General features: G+C 39.1%; 2 protein-coding genes across 7 annotated transcripts in view; one reads left to right on the top strand and one right to left on the bottom strand.

The window, feature by feature from the left end:
• casp9 (caspase 9, apoptosis-related cysteine peptidase) lies at nucleotides 1-13,265 on the bottom strand. 6 transcript variants are annotated; one of them, XM_017487603.3, is made up of 11 exons: nucleotides 13,197-13,265; nucleotides 12,862-13,012; nucleotides 9,338-9,542; nucleotides 9,139-9,219; nucleotides 8,998-9,056; nucleotides 7,707-7,883; nucleotides 7,512-7,601; nucleotides 6,235-6,382; nucleotides 4,503-4,691; nucleotides 3,952-4,061; nucleotides 1-1,320 (listed from the first exon to the last, which is right to left on the bottom strand). In XM_017487603.3, the coding sequence occupies exons 2-11, from the start codon at nucleotides 13,009-13,011 to the stop codon at nucleotides 1,213-1,215; spliced, it is 1,317 nt and encodes a 438-aa protein (XP_017343092.1). In that variant the 5' UTR covers nucleotide 13,012; nucleotides 13,197-13,265; the 3' UTR covers nucleotides 1-1,212. The 6 variants fall into 6 exon arrangements, with proteins under 6 accessions (XP_017343092.1, XP_017343094.1, XP_017343093.1 ...); XM_017487605.3 differs by having other exon boundaries at nucleotides 12,880-13,012; nucleotides 13,197-13,262; XM_017487604.3 differs by having other exon boundaries at nucleotides 12,880-13,012; nucleotides 13,100-13,237.
• A 4,615-nt stretch (nucleotides 13,266-17,880) lies between these two features.
• plekhg5b (pleckstrin homology domain containing, family G (with RhoGef domain) member 5b) overlaps nucleotides 17,881-20,878 on the top strand; it is a 77,924-nt gene continuing 74,926 nt past the window's right edge. Inside the window, exons 1-2 of the mRNA XM_017487083.3 lie at nucleotides 17,881-18,213; nucleotides 18,695-18,825. Of these exons, the coding sequence (XP_017342572.1) occupies nucleotides 18,741-18,825 (85 nt within the window). The 5' untranslated portion in view covers nucleotides 17,881-18,213; nucleotides 18,695-18,740. The remainder of the gene's footprint in view (nucleotides 18,214-18,694; nucleotides 18,826-20,878) is intronic.

Raw genomic sequence — 20,878 nt, 5'->3', positions numbered from 1 at the left:
TTGGTTTTCATAATCGAAGTGTTTATGTGAATCTTTAGACAAATTACAGCACCTTTCATTTAAAAAAAAAAAAAAAAAGATCAGAAATTCACAATGAAATGCAGTAGTAAATATAAAAACTAATGAATAAAGGTCACCCCAGGATTAGCATCCAACAGCATGGTAAACATGTTTATATAGATACAGAGCCCTCTACTAATATTGGCACCCTTGGTAAATATGAGCAAAGAAGGCTGTGAAGAATTCGCCGTATTGTTTATTGATCTCTTTTGTAAAAAAAAAAATCACAAAAATATTCTGCTCTCATGGATATCAAGCAATCGCAAACGAGAAAGTAGAGGATCTTTTTTCTTGAAACCCTTCCAAACAACTTGTGGTGATGTCGGTGACTTCAGATTGTAGTTTTGGAGAATTTCTGACCTCAATACACAACTAACTTCTGCAATTCTAGAGCTGTGATCCTTGCAGATTTTTCGTCCACTCGAACCGTCCTCTTCACAGTGTGTTGAGACGATATAGACACACGTCCAATTCCAGCTTGATTCATAACATTTTGAGTTGACTGGAACGTCTTAATTATTGCCCTGATGGTGGAAATGGGCGTTTTCAATACTTGTGCTATTTTCTTATAGCCACGCCCCATTGTGTGAAGCTCAACAACCTTTTGCCGCACATCACAGCTATATTCCTTGCTCTTACCCACGGTTATGAATGACTAAGGGAATTTGGCCTATGTGTTACCTCATATTTATACCCCTATGAAACAGGAAGTCATGGTTGAACAATTTCCTGTTCCTAGTCACCTAGGTGTACTAAAAAATTTTTAAAGTATCAATGGGAATATACTTCAAATATATTTTTCTCATATGAATTCATAGGGGTGCCAATAATTGTTGCACACCTATATTTAACAAAGATTTTTCTTTTTTTTTTTTAGTTAAACCTGTGTTGTATTTGCAATTGCTCGATATCCATGAAAGCAGAGAATTTTGTGAACAAAAGATCAAAAGGTTAAACAATTAAGACCATTTTTAAGCCACCTTTGCCCGTATTTACCAAGGGTGCCAATAATAACGGATTGCACTGTGACAGTATATAGTGCACACAGACGTGTCAGGCTTTACCTCAATAGCAAAGTGCCGTATAAAATGAATCAAGTTTTTTTTTTTTTTTTTTTTTTAAATGTTGATTCCATTCCACATCATTAGTGCCTCATGTCTTCGGTGCCTGAAAGTAGAACAGCTTCCGGAGAAAGTTGAAAGATCCAGGCATCTGTTTGTACAGGCCCTTGGCAGATATCTGAGAGACCTCATGGTTCAACTGCACAAAGAGGAGAGACAGCGAGAGAAAGAGTGAGAAGACATTATATAAAACGAATCTTCTCCTGAGTCATTTGAATACTCAAGTATTCAATCGCTCTGCTCTTAGTCATTTCTCTATTTAATATTCGGAAGCTTCGTCTTTACCGGCTTACTTCCTATATACAGTAATTGCACCGTGTAAATAAATAACCGTTTCTCCACCTCAAGTAGTGCACTACGTGTGCATGTTCAAACTGCAAGCCATTTGGGATTCACCCAAATACAGACGACTTCCGGGAAGGCTGTCCTGTGACCCAAATCATGTGCTACTTTATAACCACCACTGTTCAAAAACAACTGCATACAGGAGTCGGTTGATACGAATCCCTGAATCATAATCAGTCCGAAAAAAAGAAAAGAAAAGAAAAGATGTTAAATAAAATAGTGTACTATTGCTAAAAAGAAAAAAACAAGCTGTTGACAGGCAGAACGGAGAACCGAAAGGTATAATGTTGATGGTTGTGATGGGTAAGGTTAACCTTACCTTATTTTTACATACAATAACATACAATATTTTACATACAGTTACTGTCCACTTTATCAGGAACACCTGTACATTTACGCAGGTATCGTTGATCGTAATCGGCCAATCACGTGGCAGCAGCATAATGCATAAAGTCAGGCAAGTCAAGAGCAGTTAATGTTCACAGCAAACATCAGAATGGGGGGGGGGGGGGGGGGGGGATTTGATTTCTCTGATTTTAACCGTGGCATGGTTGTCAGCACCAGATGGACTGGTTGAGTATTTCAGAAACTGCTGATGTCCTGTGATTTTCACACACAGCAGTTTCTAGAATTCACAGTGTGGTGCGAACAACAATACGCATCCTGTGTGCTGAGGGTCTGCAGGCTGAAACACTCATCGTTGATGAGAGAGACCACAGGACAATGACCAGATTGGTTTGAGCTGACAGGAAGTCTATAGTAACTCAGATAAGCACGCTTTATAATTCACAACACATCAAACCTCAAGGTGAATGGTCTACAACAGCAGAAGACCACACTGGGTCTGACTGCTATCAGCCAAGTACAGGAATCCGAGGTCATCATCCGCACAGACTCTGGACAGATGAAGACTGGAAAAAGATCAAGGGATATATATATTTGTTAATCTTCATCTGTTTATTTTTGAATGAGTCTGTGCCCATAATAGCCTCAGATTCCTGTTCTTGGCTGTCAGGAGTGGAACCCAGTGTGGTCTTCTGCTGTTGTTGCTGATCTCCCTCGAAGTTCGATGTTTTGTGCACGCTGAGATGCTTTTCTGCTCACCACGGTTGTAAAGAGTGATTATTTGAGTTACTAAATCCTTCCTGGCAACTCGAACCAATCTGACCATTTCTTCTGACCTCTCTTATCAGCAAGGCGTTTCCCCCGACAGGACTGTCGCTCATACAATGGTTTTATTTTTTATTTTTCCCACCTTTCTGTGTAAACTCTAGAGACTGCTGTGTGTGTGTGTGTGGGGGGGGGGGGGGGGGGGGGGGATCCCAGCAGTTTATGAAATGTTCCAACCAGCCCTTCCGGTACTAACATCCATGCCACGATCAAAGTCACAGAAAATCCCACTTTTTCTTCATTCTGATGTTCGATGTGAAGATTAACTGAAGCTCTCGACCTGCATCTGCATGATTATGTGCATTATGCTGCTGCCACATGATTGGCAGATTGAGCAGGTGCTCAGGTGTTCCTAATAAAGTGCACGCGAAGTGTATTTTCCCGTGCTGTTCGCTACGTTTTCACAGACTCGCACAAGATGCAAGTCATAGAATGAGTTTTTTTTTTTTAATATTCCACCAGTTCATTTCCATTAAACAGGCATTTTGTTTTGTCTGTAATTTTTTTTTTAAAAAAAAGGTCACGTCCACATTTCTTGTGACTTTCTTGTGTATCGCAAAATTCCCTGCTTTATTCGCGCCCTCACCACCCTCATGTACCATGGCCTAAAGACAGCAAATCCCTGTCTGAAATCGCCACCTTACACCGATCGCTCTTGATATCCACGACTGCAAGTTCTCACTTGTACAACATGCAAATTTCCTACAGTTTTAAATAAACAAGGTGAGTCATAGTCATTATCAGTATCAGTATCGATATTACTTATTACTGTACTGTAAAATAAAAACAGTTATATCATCCATCCCTTCCTCGTTTGCACCATCAAAGTATACTATATATATATATATATATATATATATATATATATATATATATATATATATATATAAAGAGTATATAGTTATACTAACGCACAATATTAATACATCATTGTAGCCTACTGGAAACCTTCTAAACTGCAGTAACAAACGTACTTCAAATGGTGGTTAATTCCCAAACGTGGATATTGTTTGTAATTGGGGGGATTCCGTAAAACAAGTACTCTGGTACTTGTTCTTAAACCCGAGCAGATACTAGTGGGTGCAATGCAAACCATTTCTAAAGATTACAAGAACATTTAGGGGAACGTCCAGATTTCAATCTGGTGGACACTATACTTGTTAATATATTATCTGATATGGAAGACAGAAATACCTCATGACAGAAATAACGCAGATCATCTTTCAAAAGAACGAAATTAAGAACCAAAATATACCAGTATTAACATGGTGGCGAGGTCATCAGTGGCAGCGTTCGTCTCAAGAACGCAATCCAGAGTCTCCACATACCACGAGCCTGTGTTTGTGTCCCTCCAGGATACATATCCTAGGGATGGGATTCATTCGGTAACTGTTCAGGAACTTTGGACAATTATTGCACTGAATTTCTCAGCGGATACACAAAACAGACACAAAATCCCTTCCCATGCTTCAGGTTGATCCTGTTTTCAGGTAAAAGCTGGAAGTCATGTGACAGGGAAGTAAAATGTCCTGTTTGATTCATCACAAATATCAACAGGAACCTGAACATTAACAGTAATCTTCTACGTGTTTTTAAAAAAAAAAAAAAAAAAAAAAAAAAAAAAAAAAATATTATAACGGAACAAATCCAGGAAAGCATGTGATTTCGTTTTTAAAATAAATAAATAAATAAAATAGAATTTAGCGTCTTGTGCGTCCTGTAAATATTTTCCTGCCTTGTGTTTTTACAAATAAGGGGGACACTTTGGCAGTAGCTCTTAAGACATAAAAAGACACACAGACACACCTGGAAAGGTTGAGTAGGACACTAGGATGTCGCTGGGTGTGGGGAGGCTGGCCCGAGCGTCTGGCTCATCAGATAAGCTAAGTGAATCACTGCTGGAGGATGTGGGGATGGCGTCCGCCTGCTCGTCAAGCCTTACTGCTGTGTGCTGTACCTCTTCCGGTGAGACCTCAAAGCCTGTGTCTTTCTCACCTGCCACACACACCATACACACACAGGTGAGAACACTGATCAGTGGATCACTGTGAACCAGAGACTCCTGTAGACTCTTCAATCAAAAGAAGGAACAATATATACAGTCAGGTGCATAAATATTTGGACACTGACAAAGTTATGGTAGATGTCCACCAGAGTAAGCTGGAGTTGAAATTAAATGATGAATAAGACCCCCAAGGGCAGACTTTATTTATTTATTTATTTATTGAGGGTATTGACATCTAAATCAGGTAAACAGTGTAGTAAAGTGCAGCACTTTTTATATGTGGCCACTACTTTTTAGGGAACACTTTTTACTGCTCGGCTGTTTGACCACCAGGTATGTGTCACTCCATCGTGATTTCACTTTACAATCAGATAAAAAGGCCTAGAGTTGATTTCAAGTATGGTTGACTTGATGAGAGTTAACTCTCACTATGAAGTCCAGTGAGCTGTGACTGCCAGTGAAGCAAACCATCATTAGGCTGTAAAATCTAAACAAACCCATCAAAGAAGTAGCAAAAACATTAAGTGTGGCCACAAATCAACTAACTGGTACGTTCTTAAAAAAAAAGAATGCACTGGGGAGCTCAGGAACACCAAAACGCCCAGAAGACCACAGAAAACAACTGTTGTGGATGACAGAATTGTTATTTCCTTGGTGCGGAAAATCCCTTTCTACGACAGTTAGCCAGATCGAGAACGGCGTCTTGGAGGTAGGCGTACCTGTGTCGACGTCAACGATCAAAAGAAGCGTGCACCAAATTAAATACAGAGGGCTTACTAACAGATGTGTACTAACGGGTGGCGCTTCAGACTGCAGACATCCAAAAGCAACCCAAGACTTCTGAACGCAAAACGCGGGATGTTCTGCAATGGCCAAGTCAATTACGCGATTGAATCCAAAGCAGCGTGCATTTCACTTGCTGAAGGCAAATACTGAAGGCTAAAAAAGAACAAGCAGGAACTGAAAACAGCTGCAGTAGATAAGAAAGCCAGTGTCAGGTTACGTGTGAGTTCTAGACGTCATACGCTCGCTGACTACAAGGGATTTGAAAGCAAGAATTCAAAATGACAATTTAATTTAGATTTACGTGAGACCGTCCAATTATTTTTGGTTAATGTGTCAGTTGCGTTCGGATGGAAATACCCTCATAAGCGGACAAATCTGCCCTTTGTTTTTACTATACAAAACATTCTGATTTTGTTTACGTCGATTCCCCAAATCAACATTTTCCCCCAATTTTTCCACCGAGTTTGTGAAATGGTGCCACTTCAACCCGGTAAACTGAACGTATCCATAGCAACACTGTCGAAACTTAGTGATGTCTAATATCAACTGTGCAGCTTGATAAAGCCAAATGCTTATTGGTTGTACAAGCTATACTCGTGAAGAAATGAAGACGGGAGTAATGTCACAATGGTGTTCTTGATTTCCTAGAAATGAGTGGTTTTTGTTTGCAACAAACTTCCTTTCCTTGGAGAGGAGCACTCATTTCATAACCATACTGCAACAGTACAGCAGGACTTCTGTTCTTACCTCCTCCACATGCCTGAATGAAGAAGAGTTTGGGCTTGCCCTGCAGAGATGGACAGTTCTGCCCAGTGAGGTAGTTAGTGATGATCTGTACTGGGACAGAGGGACCATCCACACCATGGACTGCTCCAGGGAAGCGATTGTGACTGGCCTGAACATGGAAATAGAAAGGTAATGCAATAAGAAAGTTTGCACACTTGAACTCAAATACTTGAACACGAACCAGGATCGAATCTAGGCTTGTTCAGTGGTATTAGCATCACAGTTTTTTTTTTTTTTTACACAGACAAATTCCTTTTGAGTATAAGTATCGTGCGAAACTGCTCAAAATAAAAGATACATCCGATTATTTTTCTTATTAACGTTTATATAATTGCCGTATTTTTATTTCATTTGTAATTTTTGTAATTGTATTCGGTTGTTTTGAGGTGAAGCCTCGCTCCGTTCTGATGGCCTACACGGAAATAAATAATACTTGTAGACATTTGTGCTTTTACAATGTTATTCAGAGGAATCCGTTAGTTCCTTTCCTGGAAGCAGACTGCTTACACACAAGGTGCAGTACACAGCAGCGTTCACTTAAGACAAACCGAAACGACTGTTTTCTAGTGAAACAGAGAGTCATTCAGCGGACCGGATTCAAAAACAGCTCATGAATGACAAAATATATCGATATATTTGTGATGCAGGTGGACTTGGGTCTGGAAAAAAAAAAGGACTTAGGTGGGGGTGGAAATGCTCTAATTGTCGTTAATGCTGTAGGATTTAATCCGGCCCACCAAAGAATTTTTTTTAAACTGAGCTAGTGGACTGTAATTGGATTGAAAGATTTGAGAGAGAGAAAAAGAGCTAGTATCTGTTATTCCACTAGGGGGCAAGATAGAGCAATAAACATTATTTCATTAGAAATTTGAATTTTTTTTTTTTTTTTTTTTTTTTTAGATAGATAGATAGATAGATAGATAGATAGATGGATGGGCAGATAGATAGATGGATAGATAGATAGATGGATGGGCAGATAGATAGATGGATAGATAGATAGATGGATGGATGGATGGATAGATCGATAGATGGATGGATGGATGGATAGATCAATAGATAGATGGATAGATAGATAGACAGACAGATAGATGGATAGATGGATAGATAGATTGAGATTGTTCGCATAAATATTACGGACTATTTTGTGTAGACTCATGACATACTATATCTACATAAATAAAGCACATAATAAGGCTGTACCTGAATTATATCAATAACTTCAATTTTCCCATCCTTACCTCAGTGCCATGTGACAAGATGACCACCACACAGCAGTCATACTCAGAATGATCCATTTTAGCTAGCACGGACAGCTCATGTCTTATGTGCTAGTGAGAAGAAACAGAGGCCTGTCATATAATATTGTAGAAATAAGCGCTTTACCTCACAGATAGTTTTCTCTTGGCTGTAGTGACTAATGCACAATCACGTACCTTACATTTTAGGTTCCGCTTAACAATAACATGAAAGTTCAGAGATCTGAATCGTCTCTCCAGCTTTTCACTGTCAATGTCGGACCCCGTGCGGTTCTTCAGCTCTGTGCCAGCGTCAAATTCCACGTTGTTGATGATCAGACAGACTCCGCATGGACTGGCGTCCATCTTATAGCTCTGAATGCACGAAAAGATAGAAAAGTATTAAACAGATGGATACACAGAAAGATATACATTCTTATGGAGAGATATATAGACAGATAGAAAGAGTGATAGACAGATGGGCATAGAGAGAAAAAAGAGGGTTAGAGATAGAGGGGTAGAGATAAAGAGATAGAAATAAATACATACAGAGACAGAGAAACATAAAGAGCGAGAGGAAGACAGAGGTAAAGAGAGATAGACAGACAGAGAGATAGGCAAACACTGATAGAGAGAGGTAAAGAGAGATAGATAGAAAGCTAGACAGACAGACAGGCAAACATATCGATAGAGAGAGGTAAAGAGAGAGAGTGATAGACAGATAGACAGACACAGACAGACAGACAGAGAGAAATGCAAACATATTGATAGGGAGAGGTAAAGAGAATGAGAGACAGATACATAGACAGACAGACAAACAGAGAGAGAGGCAAATATATTTATAGAGAGAGGTAAAGAGAGATAGATAGACAGACAGACAGACAGAGAGAGACGCAAATATGTTGATAGAGGTAAAGAGAGATAGATAGATAGATAGATAGATAGATAGACAGACAGACAGATAAACATTGATAGAGAGAGGTAAAGAGAGATAGAGAGATAGATAGATAGAGAGATAGATAGATAGAGAGATAGATAGATGATAGATAGATAGATAGATAGACAGACAGATAGATAGATGATAGATAGACAGACAGATAGATAGATAGATAAACATTGATAGAGAGAGGTAAAGAGAGATAGATAGATAGATAGATGATAGATAGACAGATGATAGATAGATAGACAGACAGATAAACATTGATAGAGAGGTAAAGAGAGATAGATAGATAGATAGATGATAGATAGAGAGATAGATGATAGATAGAGAGATAGATAGATAGATAGACAGACAGATAGATAGATGATAGATAGATAAACATTGATAGAGAGAGGTAAAGAGAGATAGATAGATAGATAGATAGATAGATGATAGATAGATAGACAGACAGATAGACAGACAGAAATAAACATTGATAGAGCGAGGTAAAGAGAGACAGACAGACAGACAGACAGTAAGGGCAGCAGTTTTTGATTGTCATGTTATTACCTGTATGCTATCACTCCTGGGCCTAGGTGTTCTAGGGATTTCAGTTTCATCCTTGGGAGCTGTGGAGATCGCAGATATTCTGCTCAACAACACCAAACAACATGAGGGATGAGATGTGCATGGCATCTTGTGTTTACTTACATCCTATCGGCAGTGTTGTTGGTTTCAGAGGAAGCAGTTTCTCAGGAGCATCAGCTCTTCCTGGCTTTTTAGGATTCCTTGCTGAATTGTGAGACAAGACTCATGACATAAGGCACTTGGTATGCAAATATGTGAGTACTGTGGATGTGTTGTAATACTTTCCACTGTGGAGAATCGTCTTTCCATGAAGCGTACTTACGGACAGGGAGGGGGATTACAGCAGGCTGCACAGGGAGAGGAACAGGTACAGAAACAGGAGCAGAGTCTCCACTCTCCAGCAGTTCAGCCAGAGTGTGTTGCCCAGTCTCTCGAAGGCACTCCAGGAAGGCTGGGAAAGCCCGATTTCCTCGTGTCTCTAGGTCACTCACCAGCTGCCTGGCTTGACTTCGCCTGGTCCCAGAGCTCTGGTGAAATAATAATAATAATAAAAAAATTTAATCACATCAACTTTTTTTTAATTCAAGACAGTACACTAAATCTGTGCATACACTTCTGAGCTCCTATATGTAGCCCAGGTATGATGCTCAGGTGCTTGGCTCCTCCCCCCTTTTAAACCTTTTGTTTAATGGAAGGATACGTATGTTTCCATGGTGCTATGATTGAGCGGAGGACGTCTCGATATGTTAAAAAGGTGTGTACTACGACGCTCCTCCGGAGTACACACTTTACACTACTGCATAGTTGTTATATACTCTTGAATATAGTTCGTGCCTACTCATAACCGCTCCAGCCTGAACCGAAACGCTCACTTTTTTTTCTTATTAGGGATGCTGAGCAGACTGTTTCTTCTGCAACGATGCAGCAATGGTGCTTACGCTGTCCCCATTAAGGAACCAGTTGGGAAAAGGTCAATAATTCACAAGTTTTTAGTTACAGTAAGATTTATCATACACACACACACGTGTACATACAGTGGGGGAAATAAGTATCGGACATTTTTTTCAGTAAATCTATTTCCAATGAGGCTATTCACATGAAATGTTCAGTATTTCAGTATATCGGATCTGTGCATTGGGTCTTAAAGTGACAGCAGTCTAATAATCCTGCTGCTGTCTGTGTCATTAATGTTCATCAAACTACAAATGACAAAGAGAAAAAAAATCACTCACTCACTCATTTAACTGAATAACTTTTTCGGTTTAATAAAAATCACTGTATCTGTCAAACAGTGAAGTCTATTTTATTGGACTTTTAATTGCTTTATTCGATTTCCATAATATTTCTCGCGTGAATACTACTGATGGACCTATCATTATCGTCAAATAAGATCGCAGTCGTATCGCCCCCTAAACATTAGCATCTGCTGATTCCAGTCTTGAAGTTCAAGTACAATGTGAAATGTAATAAATATCATAAACCCTGCTGATAGGGATGTTTTTATTCATTTTAGGAATTAAAATGAAAAAAGAAAATGTTACAAGAACAGAGCTGTGTTCAGAAATGAGTTCGTTGTGATTCACAGACAGATTAAAAGCAGTAATAAAGCATGAAGCTTGTTATGACCTGCTGCTAAATGTAACGCTACTCTCTCTCTCTCTGACTATATAACTGTGAGGGAGACGCATCACATCACTGAAATGTAACTCTACTCTCTCTCTCTCTCTCTCTCTGACTATATAACTGTGAGGGAGACGCATCACATCACTGAAATGTAACTCTACTCTCTCTCTCTCTCTCTCTCTCTCTCTCTCTCTCTCTCTGACTATATAACTGTGAGGGAGACGCATCACATCACTGAAATGTAACTCTACTCTCTCTCTCTCTCTCTCTGACTATATAACTGTGAGGGAGACGCATCACATCACTGAAATGTAACTCTACTCTCTCTCACTCTCTCTCTCTCTGTCTCTGACTATATAACTGTGAGGGAGACACATCACATCACTGAAATGTAACTCTACTCTCTCTCTCTCTCTCTCTCTCTCTGACTATATAACTGTGAGGGAGACGCATCACATCACTGAAATGTAACTCTACTCTCTCTCTCTCTCTCTCTGACTATATAACTGTGAGGGAGACGCATCACATCACTGAAATGTAACTCTACTCTCTCTCACTCTCTCTCTCTCTCTGTCTCTGACTATATAACTGTGAGGGAGACACATCACATCACTGAAATGTAACTCTACTCTCTCTCTCTCTCTCTCTCTCTCTGACTATATAACTGTGAGGGAGACACATCACATCACTGAAATGTAACTCTACTCTCTCTCTCTCTCTCTCTCTCTCTGACTATATAACTGTGAGGGAGACACATCACATCACTGAAATGTAACTCTACTCTCTCTCTCTCTCTCTGACTATATAACTGTGAGGGAGACGCATCACATCACTGAAATGTAACTCTACTCTCTCTCTCTCTCTCTCTGACTATATAACTGTGAGGGAGACGCATCACATCACTGAAATGTAACTCTACTCTCTCTCACTCTCTCTCTCTCTCTGTCTCTGACTATATAACTGTGAGGGAGACACATCACATCACTGAAATGTAACTCTACTCTCTCTCTCTCTCTCTCTCTCTCTGACTATATAACTGTGAGGGAGACACATCACATCACTGAAATGTAACTCTACTCTCTCTCTCTCTCTCTCTCTCTCTCTGACTATATAACTGTGAGGGAGACACATCACATCACTGAAATGTAACTCTACTCTCTCTCTCTCTCTCTGACTATATAACTGTGAGGGAGACGCATCACATCACTGAAATGTAACTCTACTCTCTCTCTCTCTCTCTCTGACTATATAACTGTGAGGGAGACGCATCACATCACTGAAATGTAACTCTACTCTCTCTCACTCTCTCTCTCTCTGTCTCTGACTATATAACTGTGAGGGAGACGCATCACATCACTGAAATGTAACTCTACTCTCTCTCTCTCTCTCTCTGACTATATAACTGTGAGGGAGACACATCACATCACTGAAATGTAACTCTACTCTCTCTCTCTGTCTCTGACTATATAACTGTGAGGGAGACGCATCACATCACTGAAATGTAACTCTACTCTCTCTCTCTCTCTCTGACTATATAACTGTGAGGGAGACGCATCACATCACTGAAATGTAACTCTACTCTCTCTCTCTCACTCTCTCTCTCTCTGACTATATAACTGTGATGGAGACACATCACATTACTGAAATGTAACTCGAACTGGAGACAATATAGTGTAATACAATAACAAAACAGCTTCACTTGTATTTTCATGCACTTATAATAAAAATTCAACATCTACCTCTTTATCGCTTCCCCCCCCCCCCCCCCCCCTTTGAAACCATTTTTTGATAGGAAACTAGTTGAGGTGCTGATGAAGTGAAATAAAAATATGAAATGGCAATGGAAAGATAATAATAGTGGTATTTTACATTACATTTACGTTTCCATTGGTTTGTGACGGTGAAAATATTCATTTAACATCTCAGTGCTGAGTTCACAATTGCAATTTCGAATCATTTTTCAATTGAATTACTTTCTGGAGTCGACTCAGACTCGGCTATTAAGGACTCGGACTTGAGTCCGACTCGGCTCCTTTGGGACTCGGACTCGATTGGTTAAGGACTTGGTCTCCACTCGAACTCGACAAAGTTGGACTCGGACCCAAAACTAAAGAGTACTTGGGAAAACCTCCACTAGTTCCTAAAGAAACCGCCTTGGCGTATATAAGCAAGTTTTCGCCATTGAGGTTACATGTTTGTGTACACACAAATGTGAAAACACACCTCCTCACGTCCTCGTACCTTTATCTCATCTATCATATCGCCAGTAAAGATGCCCCTTGACAAAAGCCCATCGTAGACATCCGAAGGGTCTAAACTCTCCACAAGGTCTCTTCTTTTCTGCCGAAGAATCTCTCTATGCCTGTGATCCATTCTGTAAAGCAGAACACACCATAACGATCAGATCACACGACTGTATAAGAGTCATTTAAAGTTAGAATAGCTACAATATTAACGTTACCTAGACAGTTTTACTATTCATAGGACAATATAACAAACATGTATAGTTTAATGTTAGAAAATACATAAAAAGACGAGGTGTCGCTAAGGCATCTCACTTCCTTGTTTACATCATGCATCCTGCGCAACCCTTGACGTCACTCCTGGACATGTTTGTGCAACACAAACTGCGTTGAAGAAACGCAGACTGGGCGGCTGTGTGCGCAGATCTGCTGAGGCTCAGTTCATCATTAAATAACTTTCATCAAATTTGAACGGTACTTGTTGAATACTGCATCCACAAACAGCATGAATATATTAAATTAGACCTGCTTTTAAAAAAATAATAATAAATTAGAGCCCTAGGCAAATTCTCAATTTATATTATATATATATATATATATATATATATATATATATATATATATATATATATATATATATATATATATAAATGTATATATCTATAATACAATAAAATAAAGTAACAATACATATAACAATACAACAGGAGTGCAGGAGATTTTACATTGTGAAACTAAAATCCTCCAATTGAAAACGCAAATATTTTGCTTTGGGACTTTTCGCCCCTCTCAATATCTCCAAATATATTCACAGCATAAGATACATTTTTATCCTTGACTAATAAACCAATTTCCCATGAGATTATCACCTTTAGAGGTTTTTTTTTTTGTATCCAGCTGAATGCATCATTCCAGAAAGAATGCACCAAATTGCTTTGAAACCCCCCCCCCCCCCCCAAAACAACAACAACAACAACAACAAACAAACAATATTCGACTGTTTCTTCATCCATCTTGCATATCTGACATAGATTTGGGTCCGCAACATTAAATCTTATTCTTAAAAAATTCTTTTGCTGGGTATATATATTTATGAGTCAATATTTTAATGTGCACCTCTTTACACTTAGGGGCAACAGGAAATGACAAGAAATTACTCTTAAATTATTCCTAATTTTACTTACTGCTTTCAATCAGATTGTTGGAAAATATAAGTTCTCCTTACAGGTCCTGGGAAACATTTTTATATTAGTAAATGATCTAAATGACTTCAAAGCTTTAGCCCCCCCCCCCACTATCCTAAACAATTTGCGACAATCTCGCGAGAATTGTGCTCACTAGATAGCACCAGGGTGAAGTCAAGTGATGATGGCAGAACAGATAAAAAATGTTTACTTTTTCATTTCCACATTCACTTTACAGTCTTAGTGCAGGTTGTTAAAGCTGATTTGTGATCATCTTGCTTTCAGAAATACAGACTTCATATTGTGAAGTTGTACTTGCTATAAAGAATGAAATATATAAATGCCTCGGATACTGTCTAGGAACTATAATAATAAGCACAATGCAGTTATTATATTGTTGTACAGTGGGAGAAATAACTATTGAACACATCAACATTTATTTATTTATTTACTTATTTTACAGTAAATATATTTCCAATGAGGCTATTCGCATGAAAGTTTCACCAGACTTTGGTATTAAGGATTTTTGAAATACATCTGTATCTAATTCCATCAATATATTTTGTAACAATAAGGTTGTGATGGTCTTGGGAGAGCTCTGGCGCTTTGATTTTACCCATCATGAGATGATTCTTGTGTGACACCTTGGTTATGAAAAGCCTTTTTGTAGACCATCAATTTACTAACCCAGTTGATATTAATTTGGACAGATTACAAATTACTTACTGATTTCAGCTGGTTCCTTGCCTTACCGAACTGCTTTTCCTTAACGTATTCAAGCCTTTTTTCCCGTGTCATTCCACTTTATTACACATCACTTTATTTGTGGACTTTAATGTTGTGAATTCTTTATATTTTTGATTTTCTTGAGTTAATACTGATGTCTGGTGAATTTCATGTGAACAACCTCATTGGAAATATATTTACTGAAAAAAATGGTGACGTGTTCAATACTTAATTCCCCCACTGTGTGAGTGTATATCAACATATTTTTCAGTAATTATATATATATATATATATATATATATATATATATATATATATATATATATATATATATAATGTTAATGCTGTCAATACTTTCTTAGTATAACCAAATTTGTAAAGAAGTTAGGGTCCGAGAACAGGGTCGGCCATATATTTGCCATTGAGCAGTTGAGAGTGCTCAATCTCTCCACCATCTCCAGAGGATTTTTGAATTAACACACAGAGCCCTTGCATTTCATTACTGCAATGTGCTTATATGAAGAAAGGTTGACAACACGACTCCATGAATGCAGATGGAAGTGGGTGAGGTGTTATTCCCACCAGCGCCACTCTTCATATCGTACTTGAGGTTCCTGCAGGAATTATTGAATAAAGCAGTATAAAATAAGTTTGTGATGAACGTCTGAAATAGGTTAGTAGTGTTCAGATTTTGCACAGATGATTCCATTACATAGTAAAGTCAAGCTTGCAATCTAGCAAATAAATCTCTGTAATAAATTTACTGTAATGGTGCTGGTGTTGATTGTGTTTTTTTCTCTCTCTGTTCCACACGTTGCGTAAAGTTTACCCAGTGGGTGGAGAACATAGATATTTGGTGATTTGTCAGCAATAGAAACAAAAACAGACATTTGAGGGGAAAAAATACATTGGAAATTAATATTTAAAAAAAAATAAAAAAAATACAAGAAATCAATTTCTCAGGTGCTATTCACTAGTGTTGTACATTTACTGGCCACATTAATAGTAACATCTGTAGACCTGCTCGTTCGTGCAATTATCAAATCATCCAATCATGTGGAAGCAGGGCAATGAATAAAATCATACATATACATGCTACAAGCTTTAGTTAATGTTCACATCAAATCAGTTACATGAATACACAAAATGTTAAGGGAAAATGAAGATGCTATCCAGACTCCAAACACATGACGTGGGAGAAAGATGAGAACAAGGCGGTAAATAACCAAAGACTTCCTTCCAAGTCTTTGGTTGTACGCACAAAAACGATAAGCTATACACTCCTTTCAAGATCAACCCACTCTCTTTCATGGGAATTTTCTCTACTTGGACTAGCAAAATGACCATAATGTATTGCCTTCACGGAAAGACAGATAGAGAGACAGTGAGACAGAATTAAAAAGAAAGCAGACACAGATGTTAGTGTGTGGTTTTTTACCATTTTATTGTATTTAGCAGATTTTCTCCAGCTCTGGATCCTCTTTCTTCAACCACATTCATCTAGCGGCTTTCACTTTTGGTTCAGAGTTTCTACAGATGGTGTTTTAAGGATAGGTGAACAGACTGGCTAAACTCTGTGCCTTCTTTCTCTTCTGTCTCTCCAGGCTTAGTGAACGTCCTTTGATGGGTCTCGGCCAAGCAATTCTGCCAAGGAACTGTTGCTTGGTGATCTCTCAAGCAAGGTCATCTCCTCTTTGTAGGCTGGTCTTCAAGAACATCGTTTGTTGTGAGTTCTTATTGCAAGTATTTCTTTAGATATCACTGCCTGATGGCCATGCTGTCTTTTCAATTGCACATATTTTAACAGACAGGATTTATGCAGAAACCTCAAACCTGTATACTGAATAGAAAAGCAGGAGTGCTTTGGGAAATGCCTTTAACCGACGAGCAATTACGATTTTATCGTTCAATTATGTTACTGTTTCTATGGGAACAACTTACACAAGGACTTCTGATATAAACCTTTCGCATAAATGTTTTAAACGTGTCAGTGCACAGAGGTCAGAGGTCATCCAATACAGTAGGTCAAGCTGCAACTTTTTGCTGTTGAGGGACAGCTGGTGGGACAGCTGTGGAGGGAGGCTGGTGAGGGAATGACTGTTTACAGCTGCTATAACGTAAGAGAACACAGGAGCTAACTTGTTCTTTGTGGGAAACATTAAGTACCCACTGAGCAAAGATATGTCCAAAAGATGTCTTTTGAACACCTTGTCGGACGTCGAACAGATGTCCCCTGAGGATGCAGAATGAAAGTTTTTATGATGTCTTCTGAACATACAAAGCATCAAACAATTTGTCCAAATATTTGGACAGTACACAATAACAGTAACCATACTGAACCATACAGATGTGGTCCTGGACTGACTGTCGCAATATTGGCATAATCTACACATCTGCCAGACGTCTCATGTTTGCCGGGTATAACTGAATAAAAAGTATGATGTATCATTCTTTAGTTTAGGTAAATTGTAATCGTTGGCTGTGGTAAAAGAGGAATCAAACATTTAGCATGTTGTAATACGAAAATATTAAACTTTCGGGGATATACGGCGTGACGTTTGGACGTAATGACGTGTGCCGTTAATCGATCAATGTTCTATAACATGTAAAACGGGAACATGAAAGGAGTATTCTAAAAACAATTCATGTAAACACCTTAATCACAATATTGTCTAATCTTATACAGAATAAGGTCAATAATTAGATTACTGCTGTCCATGTAGTCAGTGTTGTAAGAATGAAGGTCCTGGCTGCAGCCTGCAGAACGAGGTGGGCTGCACTTTGGGGTGGGGCTAAATCTGTCGCTCCGCCCATAACGGGTCTCATTGGTTAGTGGCAATGTAATGAAACTTAACCCTAACCCAAGCCCTAACCCTTAACTCTTATGGGTGGAGCGACCTGACTGGACATTCTCACCTGTTTTGCAGCCAGCAGAACGGGGCGGGGCTGCACATTTGGGTGGGGCTACATGTGCTGGTTAGGCGTCGACGTCATTACATTACCACTAACCAATAAGACCAGTTATGGGCGGAGCGACACATGTAGCCCCAGTCAGGACCTTGGGTTCAAAGGGGAGCATTTTAGCCTTTGTCGCCAACTAGCGACAAAACGCGGCACTGCAGTCATAACGCGAGGAGGAGACAAGGAGGCTCAGTAAACTGCTGGTGAATGAATGAGTGTGAATGGGGAGGAGGATTAAATACACTTTAATGACCCGAAGTAAGCAGTAAGACGACACTGATAGTTAAAAAAAAAACATAGACGCTCATGTTTAGCTCTACAAAAAAAAGAAAAAGAAAAGAATCAATCAGAGGCGAACTAACCACACAAGGCTGGAATGAAGGGAATGTGAGTGCGGTTCAGACGGAGAGCAGCGCGGTATGGAAACACTAATCAACTCGCAGTCCAAGTCAGTGCAACAGGTTAGTGCTTCGGGTTCACAACACACACGACTCAGACTTGTAAAATATGTAGTGTAGGCGAATTTTAGATACACGTATGGATTAAAAAAAAAAAAAAAGAGAGAAAGACATTGTATGCACGAATAGCACTGAGAATATCACCGGATTAGCGGGGACACAGAGGCAGGAGGCTGCCTCAAGTAGCAGACTTAAACAAGCAACGTTAATTCACGTCATGTGAGGAAAATTTCACATTTGAATGAAGCGAAAGACATGCTTAGAAATAAAATAAAATAAAATAAAAACTCGTATAATATGAATATCCTCCTGGTCCACTTTTGAAGAGAATTCCGTTGCAGGTCCTAGCAGAGTTAGCATCAACAATGCAGCTGAGCTCAGGAGCCACCACACTCTTCCACCACACTCTTCATGGTTTGGGAAGACTTTTGTTTGTTTCCACTTTGCTGACCGGTGCTGATTTTTTTTTTTCTCTCCCAACCAGTTGCTTGTGTGAACCCGTCGGAGTAAATGCGACACAGCGCCAGAGGATGGTTCCCAGTAAGTGGACTATGAACACCGCTCTTCATCACATTCCCCCTCCGAGAAGCTGGCTTGGTATCCGCCTGCGCCTCCGTAAGCGTTTCTTTACACTCCTCTAACTCACTAAATGTCCTCTTTTCCTCATATATGTTCACCTTTCTGGAAGTTTCCAGAAAATTCTCGAGTATCCTCTTTGTGGAGGAGAAAAGGCTGTGTCACTGTTTAGTTGTTTCCCTGACAGAACCCTTAAAGTGTCCTGCAGCTAAACTCAGAAAAGGTTCCCAGTAGAACCACTTTGGAAAGCTAGAACCTTAAGAACTTTCTGGAAAGCTTGAGGAACCCCCTTTTTGTAAAAGGTTCTTTAAAAAAAAAAAAATCTATCTATCTATGTATATCTATCTCAGTGTTTTGGTTGTTTTATGCTAAAATGAATCACACAGTTAGACAGTTAGAAATTTCATCCAGGACCTTAAAGGTTCTTTTGTTTGTCCTTCATGGGGAACTTATTTAGATACTTCATGTACAGAGTTGGGTATAATGTATTAAAAGGAACGTTACTGTAATCTACCCCCCCCCCCCCCCCCCCCCAATAACACAGTATTGTAACACATTACTTTTTAAATGTGTGAAATTTAACTACAGTTACTGATGTGCGTTACAAATTTGTTGTTAACAAAACAATATCAAGTCAAATGTGTTTTTTAAAAATAAATCCGGTTTCGTGCGGCTGCCGGGGGCGTAACCCGGCCTGGGCGTTCAGGGCTGTAGCCCGGAATATGTTTTCTTTAGCCCCGAATAATTGGAGCGGATTGGCGCTACGTAACTGAACATCAGTAAAAGAATACGGCGGTGATGTAATTTTTATACCCTGAGTGAAAGGACGCGAGACCGATCAGACAGCGTTCACGGGGAGGTACGTGGAAACACTCGCGTCTTATTGGCTCTCAGTTCTGCCGAACGCTAGCTCACACAGTCGGTGAGAGGAAAAATATACATGCGCAGATTTTTGAAATGATTATTTTTTTCTAATCCAGTAAAAGGGTTGAAACGGAAACATCCTCTGATGCCGAGTAGGAAAACGAGGTGTGTATATATCCGAGTTCCAGTTCATGTGAACATGATATGAGCAGAGCAGAAGGAAAGATAATGTACTTTGCATGGAACTGTAGCAGCTAAACACATACACTGATAGCTTAATTGTGCCTCCTTTTGGCTAGCGACACCAAACTACCCTAGTTAGAAAAGTTTTATATTTTATCCGTCTGGTAGTTCTGCAAACACCTGGGGCAAGTTTTATGATAAATCCAACTTTTTCTGATCATTGACGCGTGCTAAAATGACTTTCACTTTGTAGGGCATTTTTGTAGGTTTGATGGGGTTTGAATGTAACCTGAAAGTAAAGTAATTAGTAATTTGAGGACTTTTTACTTGCGGTAATCAGTAATGTAACCAGATTACAATGTTGAAGTAGTAATTAGTAATCTGTAGTGGATTCCTTTTTTTATTTGTATTTATTTATTTTTTTTGAGTAATTTACCCAACGCTGCTCATGTAGAGCCTAACTATATGAAAATAAATGAATTTCATGTAGGACTTTATACTGTCGGTTCTTTGGTTTGTGGAACCTTTTTCCACACAACAAAGTCTCATAATCTAGGATCCAAATTAAAGCCCTTTTAGAAAAATAGAACTGTCAACCATGTAAAGAACCCTTAGGGAACTTATTCCCTTAATTGCAGTTTTGGCATGTATTAATATTTTGTTCTGTTGTCATGTTCTACCTGTGGAAATAAATTTTCCATGTCTAATTCTAGATTAAAGCATAACTCTCACTGTTTTTTCTTTTTTTTCCCTTTCTCTTTTCTTTCTTTTTTTTTTTCTTTCCTTCCAACCATGGAGGATGATAATAAAAATCTTTCATAATTGTCACCCATACCTGACTTTCTGACAAGCCCATGCACGATATCTTACTCGTTGAAAGGTCTTGCTCAGGAGAGGGGTATAAAAGAATTTCCAAAACATTAGCTGTACCAGGGAACGCCGTAAAGGACATCATCAACAAATAGAGAAAGTTGAGCGCCACTGTGACGTCACCAAAAACAGGACTCCGGGCCCTCCAAAATTTATAAAAGGACAAGACAAAAAC

This window comes from Ictalurus punctatus, chromosome 15, assembly GCF_001660625.3.
Source record: "Ictalurus punctatus breed USDA103 chromosome 15, Coco_2.0, whole genome shotgun sequence".
Taxonomy (NCBI): domain Eukaryota; kingdom Metazoa; phylum Chordata; class Actinopteri; order Siluriformes; family Ictaluridae; genus Ictalurus; species Ictalurus punctatus.
The sequence above is the reverse complement of the archived record's forward strand: the minus strand, read 5'-3'. Positions and strand labels throughout refer to the sequence as shown.

What these genes read in the sequence shown, in the direction of transcription:
- casp9 (XM_017487603.3), bottom strand. Translation starts at nt 13,011, where the DNA reads ATGGATCACAGGCATAGAGAGATTCTTCGGCAGAAAAGAAGAGACCTT. An exon ending in AGGTACGAGGACGTGAGGAG is followed by an intron (nt 9,543 to 12,861) that starts GTGTGTTTTCAC and finishes TTATTTCACCAG; the next exon opens with AGCTCTGGGACCAGGCGAAG. An exon ending in TGTAATCCCCCTCCCTGTCC is followed by an intron (nt 9,220 to 9,337) that starts GTAAGTACGCTT and finishes CTCACAATTCAG; the next exon opens with CAAGGAATCCTAAAAAGCCA.